At 35.9% G+C, this 17,100-nt stretch overlaps 1 protein-coding gene across 1 annotated transcript in view; it reads right to left on the reverse strand.

Moving 5' to 3' along the window:
• MGAT4D (MGAT4 family member D) overlaps positions 1 to 17,100 on the reverse strand; it is a 34,542-nt gene that overhangs the window by 15,179 nt on the left and 2,263 nt on the right. Inside the window, 5 exon segments of the mRNA XM_058437037.1 lie at positions 546 to 592; positions 3,593 to 3,726; positions 8,929 to 9,066; positions 11,726 to 11,884; positions 15,021 to 15,040. Coding sequence (XP_058293020.1) covers positions 546 to 592; positions 3,593 to 3,726; positions 8,929 to 9,066; positions 11,726 to 11,884; positions 15,021 to 15,040 — 498 coding nt within the window.

Here is a 17,100-nt window from a genome sequence, read left to right on the forward strand (position 1 = left end):
TCCTTCCTTCCTTCCTTCCTTCCTTCCTTCCTTCCTTCCTTCCTTCCTTCCTTCCTTCTCTCTGTTTTCCTTTCATTTCTTTTTCAAGTTGTATCACCCATTTGAACTTAGGATTTGGAAGGCAGGGTCCATTCCACAGTATCTTGCTTGATAAAGAGCTTCATATTGGTTAATCCATACGTGCTTCGGCTGCTTACAGCTGAAGATTATAAGCAGAAGTGGTGAAGTAACTTCATACAGTAAAGGATACAGGAATGTTTTAAAAATAATTCAATGGGCTTCTCTCAGTACCAATGGTTATCATGCAGGATAAACAGTATAACATGAAAAATATAAATTCCAATTGGTAGATATCCAGCAAAATTGGGGAAAACCATTAAGCCGTACTTCATCACAGCTTAGAAAGGACTACAGGTTCTTTCTGCACAGCTATACTCATTAAAAAGAATATGATCACTAAGAAAATAATTATACAATTGGACAGAAAAAATAAGATAGAAAAATGAAAGAATGGCTAATTTAAAAATATATCAGACAGTACTTACTTTTTTGTAATCATTTTAACAACAGAATGTAAATAATCTTCATTACTCTAAAAATGAGAAAAATGTTTTACTGAAACTAAGCATGTCTCATAGTTCTATTAATACAACTTCTTTTGCTACATATAAATCTAATTTGTGTGTGAAATGCTATTGCATACTAATAATTTTTAGTGTTTTTACTTTCTATTAAAAGATTTAAAAATATCCATGTTCTTAAAAAATTTGACTTGAATACAGGAAATATTTCATTCTTTTCCCTTTGCCACAATGTGAAATATTACAATCCAAAATTTACCCTTAAAAATTTACCCTTAAAATTATGTACCTTTTAGATATATAAGATTACATAAAATATTATATATCTAAAGATGTTTTTGGTCTAAAAATGGTCAACCATGAATGGCTTATTTCAAAGAACTACTCCTTTTGAAAACTACTCTTCATTTCCTGAGTATTATATGACAATAAGCTTACTTCAAAATTACATCATATTTCTCCAGACAGTATTACTCAGCTTGATTCCAATTTGCCTTCCTGACAATAAACTTTGTGGACCTGCTCTTCATTGAACAGTGTGCTAGATTAGATGACAGACTCCTGCAAAAAGCTTTTGATGGTTTACCCTCTTGGGATAATTTTTTAAAAAATAACGTGGCATTTACAAAATGTAGCCTCAGGGCCCACAAGCATTTCCAACACAAAATTTTGAAAATATTTTGAACAATCACAGTTCTGTTGTTGAATCTGGGTACTCTGAAAGGCAACTCTGGATGTATGTACTCAGGTTTCTTGGTTAAAAATAGCAGACATGATGTAGATAAATCTATTATAGTACTGGAGGCTCTTAACCATAAATTGAATCACTGGCTATTTGTCTCACACTGAAACATATTGTATTTTAAACATGGCATCAAAGTCATATATCATAAGCATTTTATATTCCATTTAAAAATCTTCCTCCAATGTTTTATTACAAATCTAAACATTTTAGACAGACATGGGTTGTGCTAGCAGCAAAGAAGTAAAGATTCTAATATATAAAATAAGGCAATAGGATGAAATATTTTGGAGATTATGTGCATGCTTTCTTTTAATATTAATAAATTAAACTGGGATGCAATAATTTTAACCTTTCATTTCTATTTTTCTAATAGTTCTTCTATTGCTTGTTTTGTTTAGAGGTTTTTCTGCATTCAAAGACATCTTTATTATAGAAAATTAAAGCAATAACAAAAAGAATAAAGATAATAAAGGTTCCTCTTAATCCCAGCATTTAGAGATAACCATTATTTATATTAATGATATCTTTATATCATGCCAAAGTTTGCTCATTTTCTTTTTTCTTCATACGTTTCATTTGTTTCTATATATTTTCCCCTCCCTCCATCTTTTCCTTCCTTCCTTCATTCCTATTTAACATAATGATAACGTTATGTTAAACATGATGCTTTACAGCTTTTTTTCACTTAACAATAGGACATGAACATCACTTTATATCAGTGAGTATAGATATTCATTCTTCTTTCAATGCCTACCGAGTATTGCATTGTGGAGATATATAGCAAGGTATTTTATCAGCCTCTTATGAGTAGACATTTTGGTTGTTTCCAATATTATGCTTTCATAACCCAACAGTGCACTGAAAATCCTTGAAATAATTATTTATTGAGCACTTACTATGTGCCACACATCATTCTAAGTACTTTAAATATATTAGCTAATTTCATCTCCCAACAACCTTATGGCATAGGCAATATGATTATCACAATTTTAGAGATAAAAGAAAATGAGGCATAGATAAATTAAGTAAGTTGCTCAAGTTCACTGGTTGGGAAGTAGAGAAGTTGGCATTTTAACCTCGGTCATCTAAATCCAGAGTCTGTTCTCAACTTCCACACTATAATGCCATATTTTTACTGGTTTTTGTTTGTTTGTTCATTTGTTTGTTTTTTGAGACAGGGCCTTGCTCTGTAGCCCAGGCTGGAGTGCAGTGGTGCAATCATGGCTCATTACAGGCTCTATCTCCTGGGCTCAAATGATCCTCCTGCTGCAACCTCCCAAGTAGCTGGGACTACAGGTGCACATCATCATTTCTAGCTATTAATGTTTTTAGTAGAGATGGGGGTCTCACTATGTTGCCCAGGCTGATTTCAGACTCCTGAGCTCAAGTGATCTTCCTGCCTCAGCACCCTAAAGTGCTGGAATTACAGGCGTGAACCACCATGCCCCACCATTTTTACTGTTTTTATACACTTGCCTGATTATTTCCTTAGGATAAGTTCCCAGAATTTGAATTTCTGAGACAAAATATATGTACATTTAAATTTAACACACATTGCCAAATTTCTCTCCAAAAAGTCTTATAGTGCTAATAAGCACACAGTACTTTATAGTTTTAAATGGTATTAGGAACAAAGTGGAAATCCTTGGGGTCATTAGAGAGACCTAGGCTTGAATCTGCTCCATTAATTACTTGGCAAGTTACTAACCTTCTGTAAGATCTAGGTCCATTATCCCTAAAATCAGGACAGTAATAGCTACCTCACAGGGATGTAATGCAGGTTATAAATGTGTATAAAAATCATCTACAATCTCTCAAGCATAAGAAAGTCTCTCAATTAATCATAGGTGTTGTTGCTTAATACAAATTGTCTCTTGATTCATATACCAACCTCTTATTGGACTGGGCACATTTTATTACTAGCATCGATTTTAATAATTTTAATTTTGTTTGTAAATATAACTTCTGAGCCATATAGTAGGCAGGGATTCAGGGATTCTATATTAAATGCAATTCAAATTTAGCAATCTTGTATTTCCCACATGAAGCCATTATGTTGTCCTTTTAGATTTACATATTTAATTCCTTCTCAGCAGTATCGAAGAAGTATTAAGTATGTTGTCTGGTATCCAAAAAAGGCATCTATGGGTTGCTTTTTAAAATTAAGAAAACAGTTTTCAACATGGTACAATGATTATTACCACTGAGGAAGGGAATTTGGAGACCATAGGGTGAGTAAGGAGAGCTCCTTATTTTGTATACGTACATCTGTGACCAAGACAATCACTACAGAATCCTTCTCTTGGGAGAGCATCATCCTGGAGACAACAGAGGTCAGTGTCTGTTTCAGGTAACTATAATTTCCTCTGTTAACAGTGGAAATACCCAGAGCAAAAGAAACTGCGGACATAGGAGTATGAAATCATCATTCCATACCACAGAGAAAAACATAGTTTAGCATTTATTCTATGCTTATTCCTATGTTTGGGTTAGTCTTATGGTAATAAAATGAGTGTTTGAAACTGTATTACAAAAATAATCTGAACTATGTTAATTTTTATCACATATTTCATTTTCCTTTTTTTTATTATTATAATTTAGGTTTTAGGGTACATGTGCACAATGTGCAGGTTTGTTACGTATGTATCCATGTGCCATGTTGTTTTGCTGCACCCATTAACTCGTCATTTAGCATTAGGTATATCTCCTAATGCTGTCCCTCCCCCCTCCCCCCACCCCACAACAGTCCCCGGAGTGTGATGTTCCCCTTCCTGTGTCCATTCCTTGAGTTCTCATAGTTCAGTTCCCACCTATGAGTGAGAACATGCGATGTTTGGTTTTTTGTCCTTGCGATAGTTTACTGAGAATGATGTTTTCCAGTTTCATCCATGTCCCTACAAAGGACATGAACTCATCATTTTTTATGGCTGCATAGTATTCCATGGTGTATATGTGCCACATTTTCTTAATCCAGTCTATCGTTGTTGGACATTTGGGTTGGTTCCAACTTTTTGCTATTGTGAATAGTGCCGCAATAAACATACGTGTGCATGTGTCTTTATAGCAGCATGATTTATAGTCCTTTGGGTATATACCCAGTAATGGGATGGCTGGGTCAAATGGTATTTCTAGTTCTAGATCCCTGAGGAATCGCCACACTGACTTCCACAATGGTTGAACTAGTTTACAGTCCCACCAACAGTGTAAAAGTGTTCCATTTTCTTTTTGAGGAAATTTTCAGTGGATTGTTAGTAAAAGCACTAAATAGACTCCAAGATGTTCTCATGTTAAAAGATTTTGGTGTAGTGAAAATAAAACTAACCACTTTCCACTTACTATAGCTTCATCTAACTGAGTATAAAATGTCACATATTGGTCGATTCTCTCTTCTTTTTCTAACAAGACACTGGAACCCAAAACATGAAAAAATTACTATGAAATATTTTCATCTGTGAAAGAATGTATGAAGTAATTTCTAAATGATTTGATGGAATGAATCCACATCTCTAAGTAACTTTTGTTGGCCAAGAATAGCTGGAGCACTAAGGCTCCAAGATGTACACATCTTGGCTGTACAGGTGCAGCTAAGATTGAGGTTACCAATCGTAACTATACTGGTACCTGGCCATATGGGCTTAGGCAAGATACACAACATCTCCAGCCTTATGTCCGCCTCTTTAAGATAGGGATAAGGACTTCCAGAATGGCTAAGTGAGAAACTCAGAAAATCCTCTTTCTAGAAAGCAGTAATAAAACTGAAAAAAAAAAAAAAAAAAAAAAAAAAAGGTCAAAACAGTCATTTCAGGGCCCTGATAAACTGAGAAGTATTTACTTAAGAAAAACTACAGAAGTCTGGAAGGAACAGCAGGAATCAGTGTTTCCCTGATTGCTATTGAGTTTGAACATATCTTCACATGTTTATTGGCTTTTTTTTTTTTTTTTTTTTTTGAGATGGAGTCTCACTCTGTTGCCAAGGCTGGAGTGCAATGGCACAATCTCAGCTCACTGCAAGCTCCACCTCCTGAGTTCAAGCTATTCTCCTGCCTCAGTCTCCCGAGTAGCTGGGATTACAGGCATGCACCACCATGCCCGGCTAACTTTTGTAGTTTTAGTACAGACAGGTTTTCACCATGTTGGCCAGGCTGGTCTCGAACTCCTGACCTCAAGTGATGTGCCCACCTCAGCCTCCCAAAGTGCTGGGATTACAGGCATGTGCCACTGTGCCCGGCCACTTATTGGCTTTGGCTATTCTCTTTTGTAAAATCCTTGTTTAAGCCCTTGCCCATTTCTCTAATGAGTTGTCTGCATTTTTCTTATTGATTGTACTGATACTCTTTATATATTCTGAATACGAACTCCTTGTCAGTTATATGTGTTATTAAATATTATCTCCCACTCTTGGTTCCCTTTTCAATGTTTTGCCCCTTGATGAAGAGAAATTCTTAATTTTAATGTAGTGCAATTTGTCATCCATTTTCTTTATTGTTTGGGTTTTCTGGGTCTTGTTGAGAAATCTTTGCTTATCTTCAGGTCATAAAGACATTCTTCTGAGTGATTTTCTAATGGTTTATTGTTTGCCTTTCATATTTAGAGCTGCAATCCACCTGGAATTGATTTTTATGGATAGATTGAGGCAGGAATCAAGTTTCAAGCTGTAAGACACAGTATAAAGGCAATTCCTGGAATGGCTTCCTATGCCTTACATTGCATTTACAAATATTTAAAAGGCCCTTAGTGACCTGGTCCTGATCTATCCCTTTTTTTCAACTACCCACACTTTTCGAATTGACCAAATACCACTCTTACCTCAAAGCCTTTGCACACGCCATTCTTTTTGCCTAGAATACTCTTCTTCCTCTAGTTTCCTCTGATAATTCTACTTATTTCTCAGGATTCAACTAAATATTAGTCATTTTGATCACAAATTGATGCTTAATCCTTTCACCAGCTATGCATTCTTGCCTTATCTTTCATAGTACTCATCACTCCTTTTGTTGTTACTCATTCCTATCTAGAATGTCAGCTTGGTGACAGCAGAGACACCTTCACGTGTGCTTATATTATAAACCCAGCACTAACATAAAGACTGATACATGGTAATGATAATACGTTGAAATTGAATAAATAATAAAGGGGCAAGCCCCTTTATTATTTGGCCTGTGTCCATGGTCTTGCTACTAATACCCTCCAGCCCCAATTGTGCATGCAAGACACACATCCTTTCTAGGCCTTCTTGCCATCTGACTTTTGCACATTTCTTTTTCTCTATCTGGATGACCACCCTCTACTTTCTGCTGTCCACCACCTACCACTTCCCTACTTAGTCTATTCCAATTCTTTTACCCTTCATGTCACTCATATGACACTTCTTCCAGAAAGCACAGCATAGGATTTTGGCTCCACCCTGGTATTTCCCTTATCACAGCACCAGTCACTTTATATTATAATTACCTTATCATTTGTCTCTATGAAGGTGGGTTCTATGTCTTGTTCACCCCATATCCCAGGGCCTAAGAAGTGCCCAGAACAGAGTAAAAGCTTATTAAATGGGGAGATGTGGAAGAATTCACAGAGAAGTTGTCATTTAAGCTGAAAAATCATATTGGATAAGGGAATCACATTACAAATCAGTTATGGTTTGTCAGAGGAGGTATGTTCATTACAGGCAGTGGTTAGCACATGCAGAATATATGAAGCTTGTCCTATCTGTTCTCAAAGAACTTGGTCTGTCTGTGACAACTGCAAGTGGCTTATGGTTTCTGGAAAGGAGAGGCATGGCAGAGACTGAGATTTGAAAGATACAGCCTTTTCTGCATACACCCTGCCAAGGGGCTAACTTCACCTCACGTGCACTGAGGGTCTACTGAAGGATTTTAAGCAAGAGTCAAGTATGATCAGTGATGAATTTTACTAACATATCTTTGAGGAAAGTGTGAAGAATGGATTGACTTTGGTGATACTAAAATCACAAGAGAAATTACAAATATGTTTCCATAAACCAGGCACAAAATGATGAGGGGCTCAATAAAAAATAGTTATAGAGGGGCTACAGAGAGCAGAAATTATCCAAGATCTATTAGAATGCAGAATAAACAAGACTGATGATGGATTCCCTAGTAGGCCTTGCCACAGGCTTCAATCCTCTTACATATGTTTCATGTGTTAGGATTTTTTTAGTTGCCTGGAACAGAATCTTCCTTAAATCGCTTCTGGTAATTGAGAAAAGCCACCAAAAGGGCCTCAAAAGAAGGATAAATATATACATCATGATTGGAGATCAATAAATAGTTGGGGAATTAGAAAATTATTCTGGATTTAACACAGCTCTGATAACTGGGTTATCTCAACCCTCCAACCCCCTGCACAAGGAGGTCTATTGCTCCTCCCAAACACCACTGGGTCTCTCTCTCCTTCCTTTCACTCTGTGTCATGGGCTTCCACTTATATTTGCTGATGCTTATGCAAGGTTATGTTTATTCTTGGTGTCTAATATCTTATCGTTTCTACGCATTGTTTTTCTTGCGTGTGTCTTTCAACTTTTCCTCATCCTACAAACTATAGCTTTTGTCTAGCATGCACTTTCTCATACATTCACACAACATGTATGCATGTATATGTATATACAGGTAAAGAGTTTTACAAGTATGAACTCCAGAAGTTTCTTAATTTCTCTAAGCCTCAGTTTTTTCAGGTGCAAAACAGAGATGACAATAATAGGCCCTATTGCATTGGATTGTGAAGATTAAATGAGATAATGTAAGAAAACATAGAACTCAGTAAGTGGAACACAGAATGCAATAGATAAACGATGTCATCAGAGGCATATGATACAAAACAACACTACTTATTCCCAAGGAACTTCCTAGAGCAGAGGTCAGCAAACTTTTTTTTTTAAATAAAGGGGCAGATAGTAAGCATTTTTGGCTGTTGGGTTATACCATCTCTGTTGCAACTATTCAGCTCTGCCATTGGAGCACAAAAGCAGATATAGACAACAAGTAAATGGATAAGCATAACTATGTTCCAACAAAACTGTATGTTAAAACATGGAGCCGATGGGCCTGGCCTAGAGTGACTCACTCACTGGAATGAGTGAGGTTTATAGGAAAGGCAGGTATCCTGAGACTTAGCTTAATATTCCTGCTTCAAACTCCAAAGCTTCTTGTCTTGTACACTTGGTGAACCTGAACTCATTTGTCAAGGCTTACCTCAAATATCACCTGTTGTATAAAGCTATTACTGACCTTGGTCTCCAGAAAGACTGGGAAATAGGAAAACAACCAGGTAAGAATAGATTTACCAAAAACAAGGAGAAAAGATTTGCCAAACATTTGGCATATACTTAATGTATATTTGACTTATATTACTTATTTTCAAAGCATTTGTGTTATGCTAAATTTGAATTCAAGTCACCAAATATTTATGAAACTATTATTTTCGGTCAGACAATATACTGACTTCCAGTAATCCAAATTAATGCCAGATAGGCTGGTAGTCTGCATATCAATCTAAGATATTAATGGATTACATCTTAAAACTTAAAAGTATGTCCCCAAAGATCAAAATACCTGTATTTAATTTTCCAATTCTAAGTTTTCTTACCACCAGTTTTCCCTTTGCCAATGATTACATCAGGATAAATTCTACCTTCTTTCCTTAGATGAGGAAAAAAGAACTTTAAGTCTTCAAATGTATTAGATACTGTTTCATTTTTATTTAATATGTCTGCTTTCTGTGCAACTGAAAGAAAAAAATAATGCTTCTGAGTATATGGTCATAGGGATTTTTCTCCCCCCTGGAATAACTTTTTTAAAGGGGTGTTAATAAACTCACAGATTAATTTAGCATTCAATATATAAAAGAAATACTCTAAAATGTAAATTATCAAAATAATAACGCTAAATATAGCTCAACTATTATTGATTCATATTTATTTATAAAGTAATATTTAATTTAAGCCTAGAATTATAAGATACACAGAGGACAATGGAACTGTCAGTTCCAAATGAAAAAAGTATAACTGAAACATGCTGTAATTGGCTTACTCTGCTACTTTGATTAATATCGCTTTATTAAATTTGTATCTTTATAACTTTGCTTTGTAGCCCCTAAAATTTAATGACTATATTTGTAACCTTCATTAGAAGTTGCCTCTACAATTTTAATTCATAGTACATAGCAATGTAGTCAAAACAGTGTGATATTATATAAAAAATAGATATATAAACAATGGAACAGATCATAGAATACAGAAGTAGGTTCACAAAAATATGGTTGACTGACTTACGACAAAGTTGCAAAGGTAATTGAATGCAGAAAAGACAGTTGATAAAGGTGTTTGAACACTTGGACATCTACGTGGAAAAAACTGAACATCGACTTGTTTTTCATGCTGTTTATAAAAATTAGCTAAAAATGTTCATAGACATAAATGTAAAACATAAACCTATGAATTTTTTTAAAAACAAAAAAGAAAACCTTCATGACCCTGAGATAGGTAAAGAGATCTTAGATACAATATAAAAATACAAAAAACAAAACAATACATAAAAGAAAAATTCATAAATTAGACTTCATCAAAAATTAAAAATGCTAGCCCCCCTGAAAGCATCAGAAAGAGAATGAAAGAGTGTCACCAACTGGAAGAAAGTATTTCCAAATCACATATCCATCTGATATGTATCCAGGATAATGTGTAGAACTCTATCAAAACTCAACGAGAAAATAAAATCACCCAATTAAAGAAACTGGCAAAACAGGAGTTTGAGAACAGCATGAGCAACATAGCAAGACTCTCATCTCTAAATACACACACACACACACACACACACACACACACGCAGTGGGGCATAGTGGCATGTGCCTGGAGTCCCAGCTGCTCAGGAAGCTGAGGTGAGAGGATCCCTTGAGCTCAGGAAGTGGAGGCTGCAGTGAGCCATGATTGTGCCATTGCATTCCCCGTTTGAACAGACATTTCACCAAATAAGATATCTGGATGGCAAATAGTAAAAATGTTCAACATCATTAGTTTCTGGGAAATACAATATAAAGCTATGAGATATCATGACATTAGAATGGCTATAATAGGACAGGCATGGTCCCGTAATTCCAGCACTTTGGAAGGCTGAGGTGCGAGGCTTGCTTGAGGCCAGGAGTCCAAGATCAGCCTGGGCAACATAGAGAGACCCCATCTCTACAAAAAATAAAATTAGCCAGGTGTGGTAGCACATGACTGTAGTCCCAGCTACTTGGGACACTGAGATAGGAGGATGGCTGGGGCCCAGGAGGTGGAGGCTGCAGTGAGCCAGATTGCACCATTGCCCTCTAGCTTGGGCAACAGAGCAGGAGCCTGTTAAAAAAAAAATGGCTATAATAAACTGGAGTGACTAAACTCTCATACATTGCTGGAGAGAGTGAAAAATGGTACAGCCACTCTGGAAAACAGTATGGCAGTTTCTTATAATGTTAAACGTATACTTACCTATGCCCTGTCAATCCTACTTCTACATATGAATTCTAAAAAAATTAAAACTTCTCTTCATACCAAACACATATACATGAATGCTTATAGTAACATCTATTTGTAATTGCCCAAACCTGAAAACAACCCAAATGCCTTTCAATTGGTGAGAGGATAAACAATATGTCCATTGAACATCGATACAATGAAATGCTACTCAGCACTATAAACAGAACAATTGGTGACACGACAATTTGGGTAAATCTATGCTAAGCCATAGGAGCAAGTTTCAAAGGGTTACACATTGTTTGATTGTATTTGCGTGGCTTCTGGAAAAGGCAAAGCAATAAGAACAGAGATCTGATCAGTGGTTGCCAGGGATTAAGAGTAGGGGGAGGATTGGAGTACAAAGGGGATGCACAAGGCAGGACTTTTTGTCCTGGAGAAATGGAAAGCCACTGAAAGTTTATATGAGAAAAATTAGCTGTATGTTACTAGTCACTCAGGTGAAGCAGGAAGGTTGCCTGACTAATGTAGCAGAAATGCTGATGGAAAATGTGGACAAAGTTTTGAGATATATAGAGTGGTGAATCAACCAGGATTCCTTATTACTGACATGGAAGTATGCAAGAGGCAGAGGGAGGGGTCAGAGGTGATCCTCAGGTTTCTGGTTGCATCTATTGAATGGATCATGGATGGTGGTGCAATTCACAGAGCCAGAAAGCACAGGAAGACTACTTTCCAGGTCAAGATGAGAGGAAGTAGGTCAGTGATATCTCTTACCTGATTTTTGCATGTCTCACAATAAAATAACCAGTACTGATATAGTTAAGTTTATAGAGAGAAGATGCCCTAAAATCATAAGACATTGAATCTACATTTCCAAAAACAAAACAAAACAAACAAACCACAATATACAAAAACTAAATCAACACAAACCTAAGTTTCCTGACAAATTTTTTCTCTTTGTAATTTCATACTTCATTCAATTCAAAACTTTCATCATCTCTTGGCTATTTTTTTCAGTTTTGTTTCCTAAGTGTAGCATATTTTCTTTAAACTCCAAAATATGGTTTCTACAATTAATTAATCAATTATCTGCAATGAAAACATATGTATATATTTGTACATGTAGCAATGGTGTCACACAATTTTCTATAATAGGTAAGAATGTAAAATATAAGTTTCAATATAGTTATAGATAGTACTATATATGTATTATATGTGTATATATACAGTACTATATACATATAGTATATACTACATATGTAAATATGTGCACAGGTACAAATATAAAAGACTGGAAAGAAGGAACAAAATGTTAAATATAGTGACATGAGGAAGGCGGGATTATAAATGATTTTTTCCTTTATTACTCTGTGCTCTTGTTTTACAAATTTTCCATGGTGTGTGTGTATCAGATTTGTATTAGAGTGTAATCCCATTAACCCCAAGAAATACATCTAAGAAATTATCTGAAGAAAATTATGAGGAGTATGTGCACAGATTTGGACTAAGGATATTTAACATAGGCTGTAGTATTTAGCATTATTTTTAAAAATTGGAAATGACCAAAGTGCCCAACAGTAGGACATTTGCTAAATAAATTACAGAATATTCTTTTAAGAGTTCTGATGGCTCTGATGTCAAATCACGTATAATACACTTAATATTTGTGTTATCTGGGGAAAATTGCTTAATTTTTGTTTGCCTCTGCTCCTTCTGGTGTAAATGCATACAAAAAAATCCCTGCCTCAGGGCTGTTGTAAAGATGTAATGATGATGCACATAAACTAAAGTTTCAGGATACAAAATCAACAGTAAAGTTTCTATCCACTAACAACAAACTATCCAGGAAAGAAATCAGTCAAACCACCCCATTTACAATGGCAACAATAAAATACTTAGGAATAAATTTAACGAAGGAGGTGAAAGAATGGTGCACTGAAAACTATATAATCTGGGTGAAAGAAACTTAAGACACAAATAAATGGAAAGATAGCACATGTTCATGGATTAGAAGAATATTGTTAAAATATCTATACTACACAAAGCAATCTACAGATTCAATGCAATCCTTTAAAAAATTCCAATTACATTTTTCACAGAAACAGAAAAAGAAACCCTGCAATTAATATGAAACTACAAAAGACCCCAAAAAGCCAAAGCAATCTTGAATGAAAGAACAAAGCTGGAGACATCACACTACCTGACTTCAAAATATATTGCAAAGCTATGGTAATCAAAACAGCATGGTACTGGCATAACAACAGACACATAGACCAATGGAACAAAATAGGGAACCCAGAAATTCACACATTTACAGTAACTTGATCTTTGACAAAGTTGCCAAGAACACACAATAGGGAAAGAACACTGTCTTCAATAAAAAGGTGTTGGGAAAACTAGATATCCACATACAGAAGAATGAAATTAGGTCTATTTCAACTCACATACAAAATCAACTAAAAATGGATGAAAGACTTAAGTGTAAGACCTGAAACTGTAAAGATTACTAGATGAAAACATTAGGAAAAAGCTTATTGACCTGGTCTGAGCAATGATTTTTCACATATGACTCCAAAATCACAGATAACAAAAGATGAAATAAACGAATGGGATTACATCAAGTTAAACACGCTTATGCACAGCAAAGTAAACAATTAACAGAGTGAAGAGAACATGGTTTGAAAATATTTCAACCCAAGAGACAATCTATGGGTTGCAATTTGTCCAGTGGGAGAAAATATTTGCAAACCATACATCTGATAAGAGGTTAGTATCTAAAATATATAAGAAACTCAAACAATAGCAAAAAAAAGTAAAAAATCGGCAAAAGATTCGAATAGATATTTGTCAAAACAAGACATGCATAGGGCCAAGTATATAAAAAAGTGCTTGACACCACTAATCATCAGCAAAATGCAAATTAAAACAAGGTACCACCTCACATCTCTTAGAATGGCTATTATCAGAGACAAAAGGTGAGAATATGGAGAGAAAGAAACTCTTGCACACTGTTGGCAGGAATATAAATTAGTGTAGCCATTATGGAACACAGTATGGAGGCTCCTTAAAAATTAAAAATAGAACTGCATAATGCAGCAATCCCACTGTTGGTTATGTATTCAAAGGAAATAAAGTCGGTATGTTGGATGGATGTTATGGCTCACACCTGTAAACCCAGCACTTTGGGAGGTCAAGGTGAGAGGATTGCTTGAGCTCAGGAGATCAAGGCCACAGTGGAGCCATGATTGCACTGCTGCACTCCAGCCTGAGCAACAGAGCAAGACCCTGTCTCAAAAAAAAAAAAAAAAAAGCAATGATGATACATTTGGATTGAAACATTTAATATTTTTTCACTTGTCTGTTTTGTCTGAACAAGAGCACACGAGTGGATAGCCTGTGGCAAAAATTGGATAATTCCTCTCCCCTGCTCAAAACCCTCCAAAATATTTCTCATCACACTTAGAAAAATAACCAAAGTCCTTACCATGACCCACAAAGCCCTGTGTGATCAGTCCTTGAGCTCCTCCCTGGTCTCATTTCCTACTCTTCCTGCCTCACTCTGAGGGAGCCCAGAATCACGCACACTGGCCTCTTTGCTGTTCCTCACATGAGCCAAACACTCTCCCACCTTAGGGGTTTGGCTTTTGCAATGTTCTCAGCACTGAATGCTCTTCCGCCATATCCTTTCATTGTTTTATCACATACCCTGTTGTGGCAGGAGGTCCCTAATTTCATTCAGTTTTCTGCTAAGACATTACCACCTCAGGGAAGACTACCCTGCCGTCCTTTGTAAGATAGCACACCCCTGTCTTTCCCTTATTATTTTTTTAAATTATACTTTAAGTTCTGGGGTACATGTGCAGAATGTGCAGGTTTGTTACATAGGTATACATGTGCTGCACACATCAACCCGTCATCTACATTAGGTATTTCTCCTAATGCTAACCCTCCCCTAGCCACCCACCCCCAAACAGGCCCCGGTGTGTGATGTTCCCCTCTCTGTGTCCATGTGTTCTCACTGTTCAAATAACTTATCACCACCTGACTTCATATTATGTATTGACTGCTTTCATGTTTCACTCCAGAGATTTCTAGAATGAGAGCAGCAAGAACTTCTTACTACTAAATTCCAACTATCTGAAACAGTGATTTGCATATAGCTCTTATACAAATATATGCTCAATGAATAAATAAATGAAATGAATGGACTTGTCAGTATAAGAACTAATTTTAGTGATTCTTAAACTGAATCATGCTTTAATCAAAAGAACTGCACCTATCCAGATAAGCCTTAAATATTCATATTGTAGATACTATTTGAAGATGCTTACAAACCTTAGAGGGGGATGTAGTTTAAGGCCATGATATTAGGGTTTCCCAGGTAATGTTCTCTTTGCAAAATGGATTGTGTGTTCTGAGTTAATATATCATGGGTGATGCAACCTATGTGGGTTTCTACATTGTAGGTCAGTCCCTAGGGATCAATTTGGTAAACATGAAAAGAAAGAGTTTTCTCTAGAGGAAGCAGTATTTACAGCAACAATCATAAAGAAATGTTAAAGGACATAATCTCTAATCTTAGATCTGCTTCTTGTACATTTTTCCCTGGTAATTCATTCATCAATATTCTATTTAAAATATTGAAATTACTTGCATATTTACCCAGGTATTTAGTGAGGAAGAAATGTTATAACACTATTTTGCAAAGGTTTGAAATAAACAATAATTAGATGCTTTGAGTCAACTGGGCATCTCTGTAGTGAAATTGTGAAAACAAACACCAGTTCAAGTGTGCAATGGGTCAATGTGACTTCTGCACATTAAAAATAGGTTCCAGGCTAGATCCTAAGTGCCACTGATTTGTGCCTCTCACAGCAAGGCTCCAAGGCATTGTGTTCCAGTAGAAATAAAATGCAAGCCACATCTGTAATTTAAAATTTTCTAGTAGTCACATTTTAAAAAGTGAAAAGAAACAAATGAAACAAGTGACAGTAATTTTAAACAATATATTTTATTTAATACAATATATCCAAAATGTTTCAACATAAAAGTAAACAATGGGCTATTTTACATTTTTGTACTAAATATTCTAAATCCTGCATGTATTTTACACTCACAGTGCATCTCAATTCAGATGCTAAATTTTAATAATTACAGTGAAATGTAATCCTACCAAAACAGTACAGTTTTGCTTAATGGAGAAATATTTTGCACAATTTCAGTTATTAGATGTAGACTCAAACTAGTTAAAATAAAATAAAAAATGCAGTTTCTCAGTTGCACTCACTAGCTGCATTTCAAGTGCTTCAAAGCCACCTGACTACCACACTGGATGGCATGTCTCCGGCATCGGCTATGAGCTTGTTAGAACTACAGTATCTCAGGCCTCACCCCAGACCTGAGATGCAGACAATCAGATTGTGCATTTTAATAAGATTCCCAGTTGACTGCTACACACATTAAAATTTGAGAAGGACTGTGACAGACCACTTTCATGGTTTTCTCTTTATCATCATTGATACTACCATATTTCAAGCTTTATTGCCTTTAGCTGCACTATTATAATTGCCTCTTAACTGGTCTCTCACCTCCAATCCCTGATTAATCTTCTGGAAACACTGCTCAAAGATTATAAATAGTTCCCTGAGTGCTTACTTGCCCTGGTCTACCAGGTCCTATACAACATGGCCATGAACGTGACTTGACCTCACTTCATTCACTAAACACCTCCAGTAGCAAGAAGCATGCTGAGATTTCTATTCTTCCATTAAATACTTGCCATGTGCTCTGTATGTGGTAGGTAAATAAACATGAATAAAATCCGGTTCCTGCTCTAAATTAAATTGATATGAATAAAATCTGGCTCCTGACAATCAGACTGCAAGGAATGTGGGAATGGTGCATATATTTAAACTTTACTAATTATAATATATTGTTAAAATGGAATTATCCTCAAAGTGCCACAGGCACAGGAAGGCAGGAATGATTAATTCTTAAGGAGAACTGAGGAGTAGGGGAGGTGGAGAATGTTTCAGAGAAGAAGGAAGACTTGAGAACTTGTATGTACAGAAGCTTGCCTACAGCAGAAAGAAGGGAAGCGCATTCCAGCCTCAGAAAACACCACCATAAGTGCATAGAGTGTGAAATGGTATGGTATGTGATATAGTTTGAATATATGTCCCCACCAAATCTCACGTAGAATTGTAATCCCCAATGTGGGAGGTATTTGGGTCATGGGGGAAGATGATCCCTCATGACTTGGTGCTATCCTCATGATAGTGAGTTCTCTTGGGATCTGGTTAAGC

The sequence above is a fragment of the Hylobates moloch genome, unplaced genomic scaffold, assembly GCF_009828535.3.
Source record: "Hylobates moloch isolate HMO894 unplaced genomic scaffold, HMol_V3 SCAFFOLD_3, whole genome shotgun sequence".
Lineage (NCBI taxonomy): Eukaryota > Metazoa > Chordata > Mammalia > Primates > Hylobatidae > Hylobates > Hylobates moloch.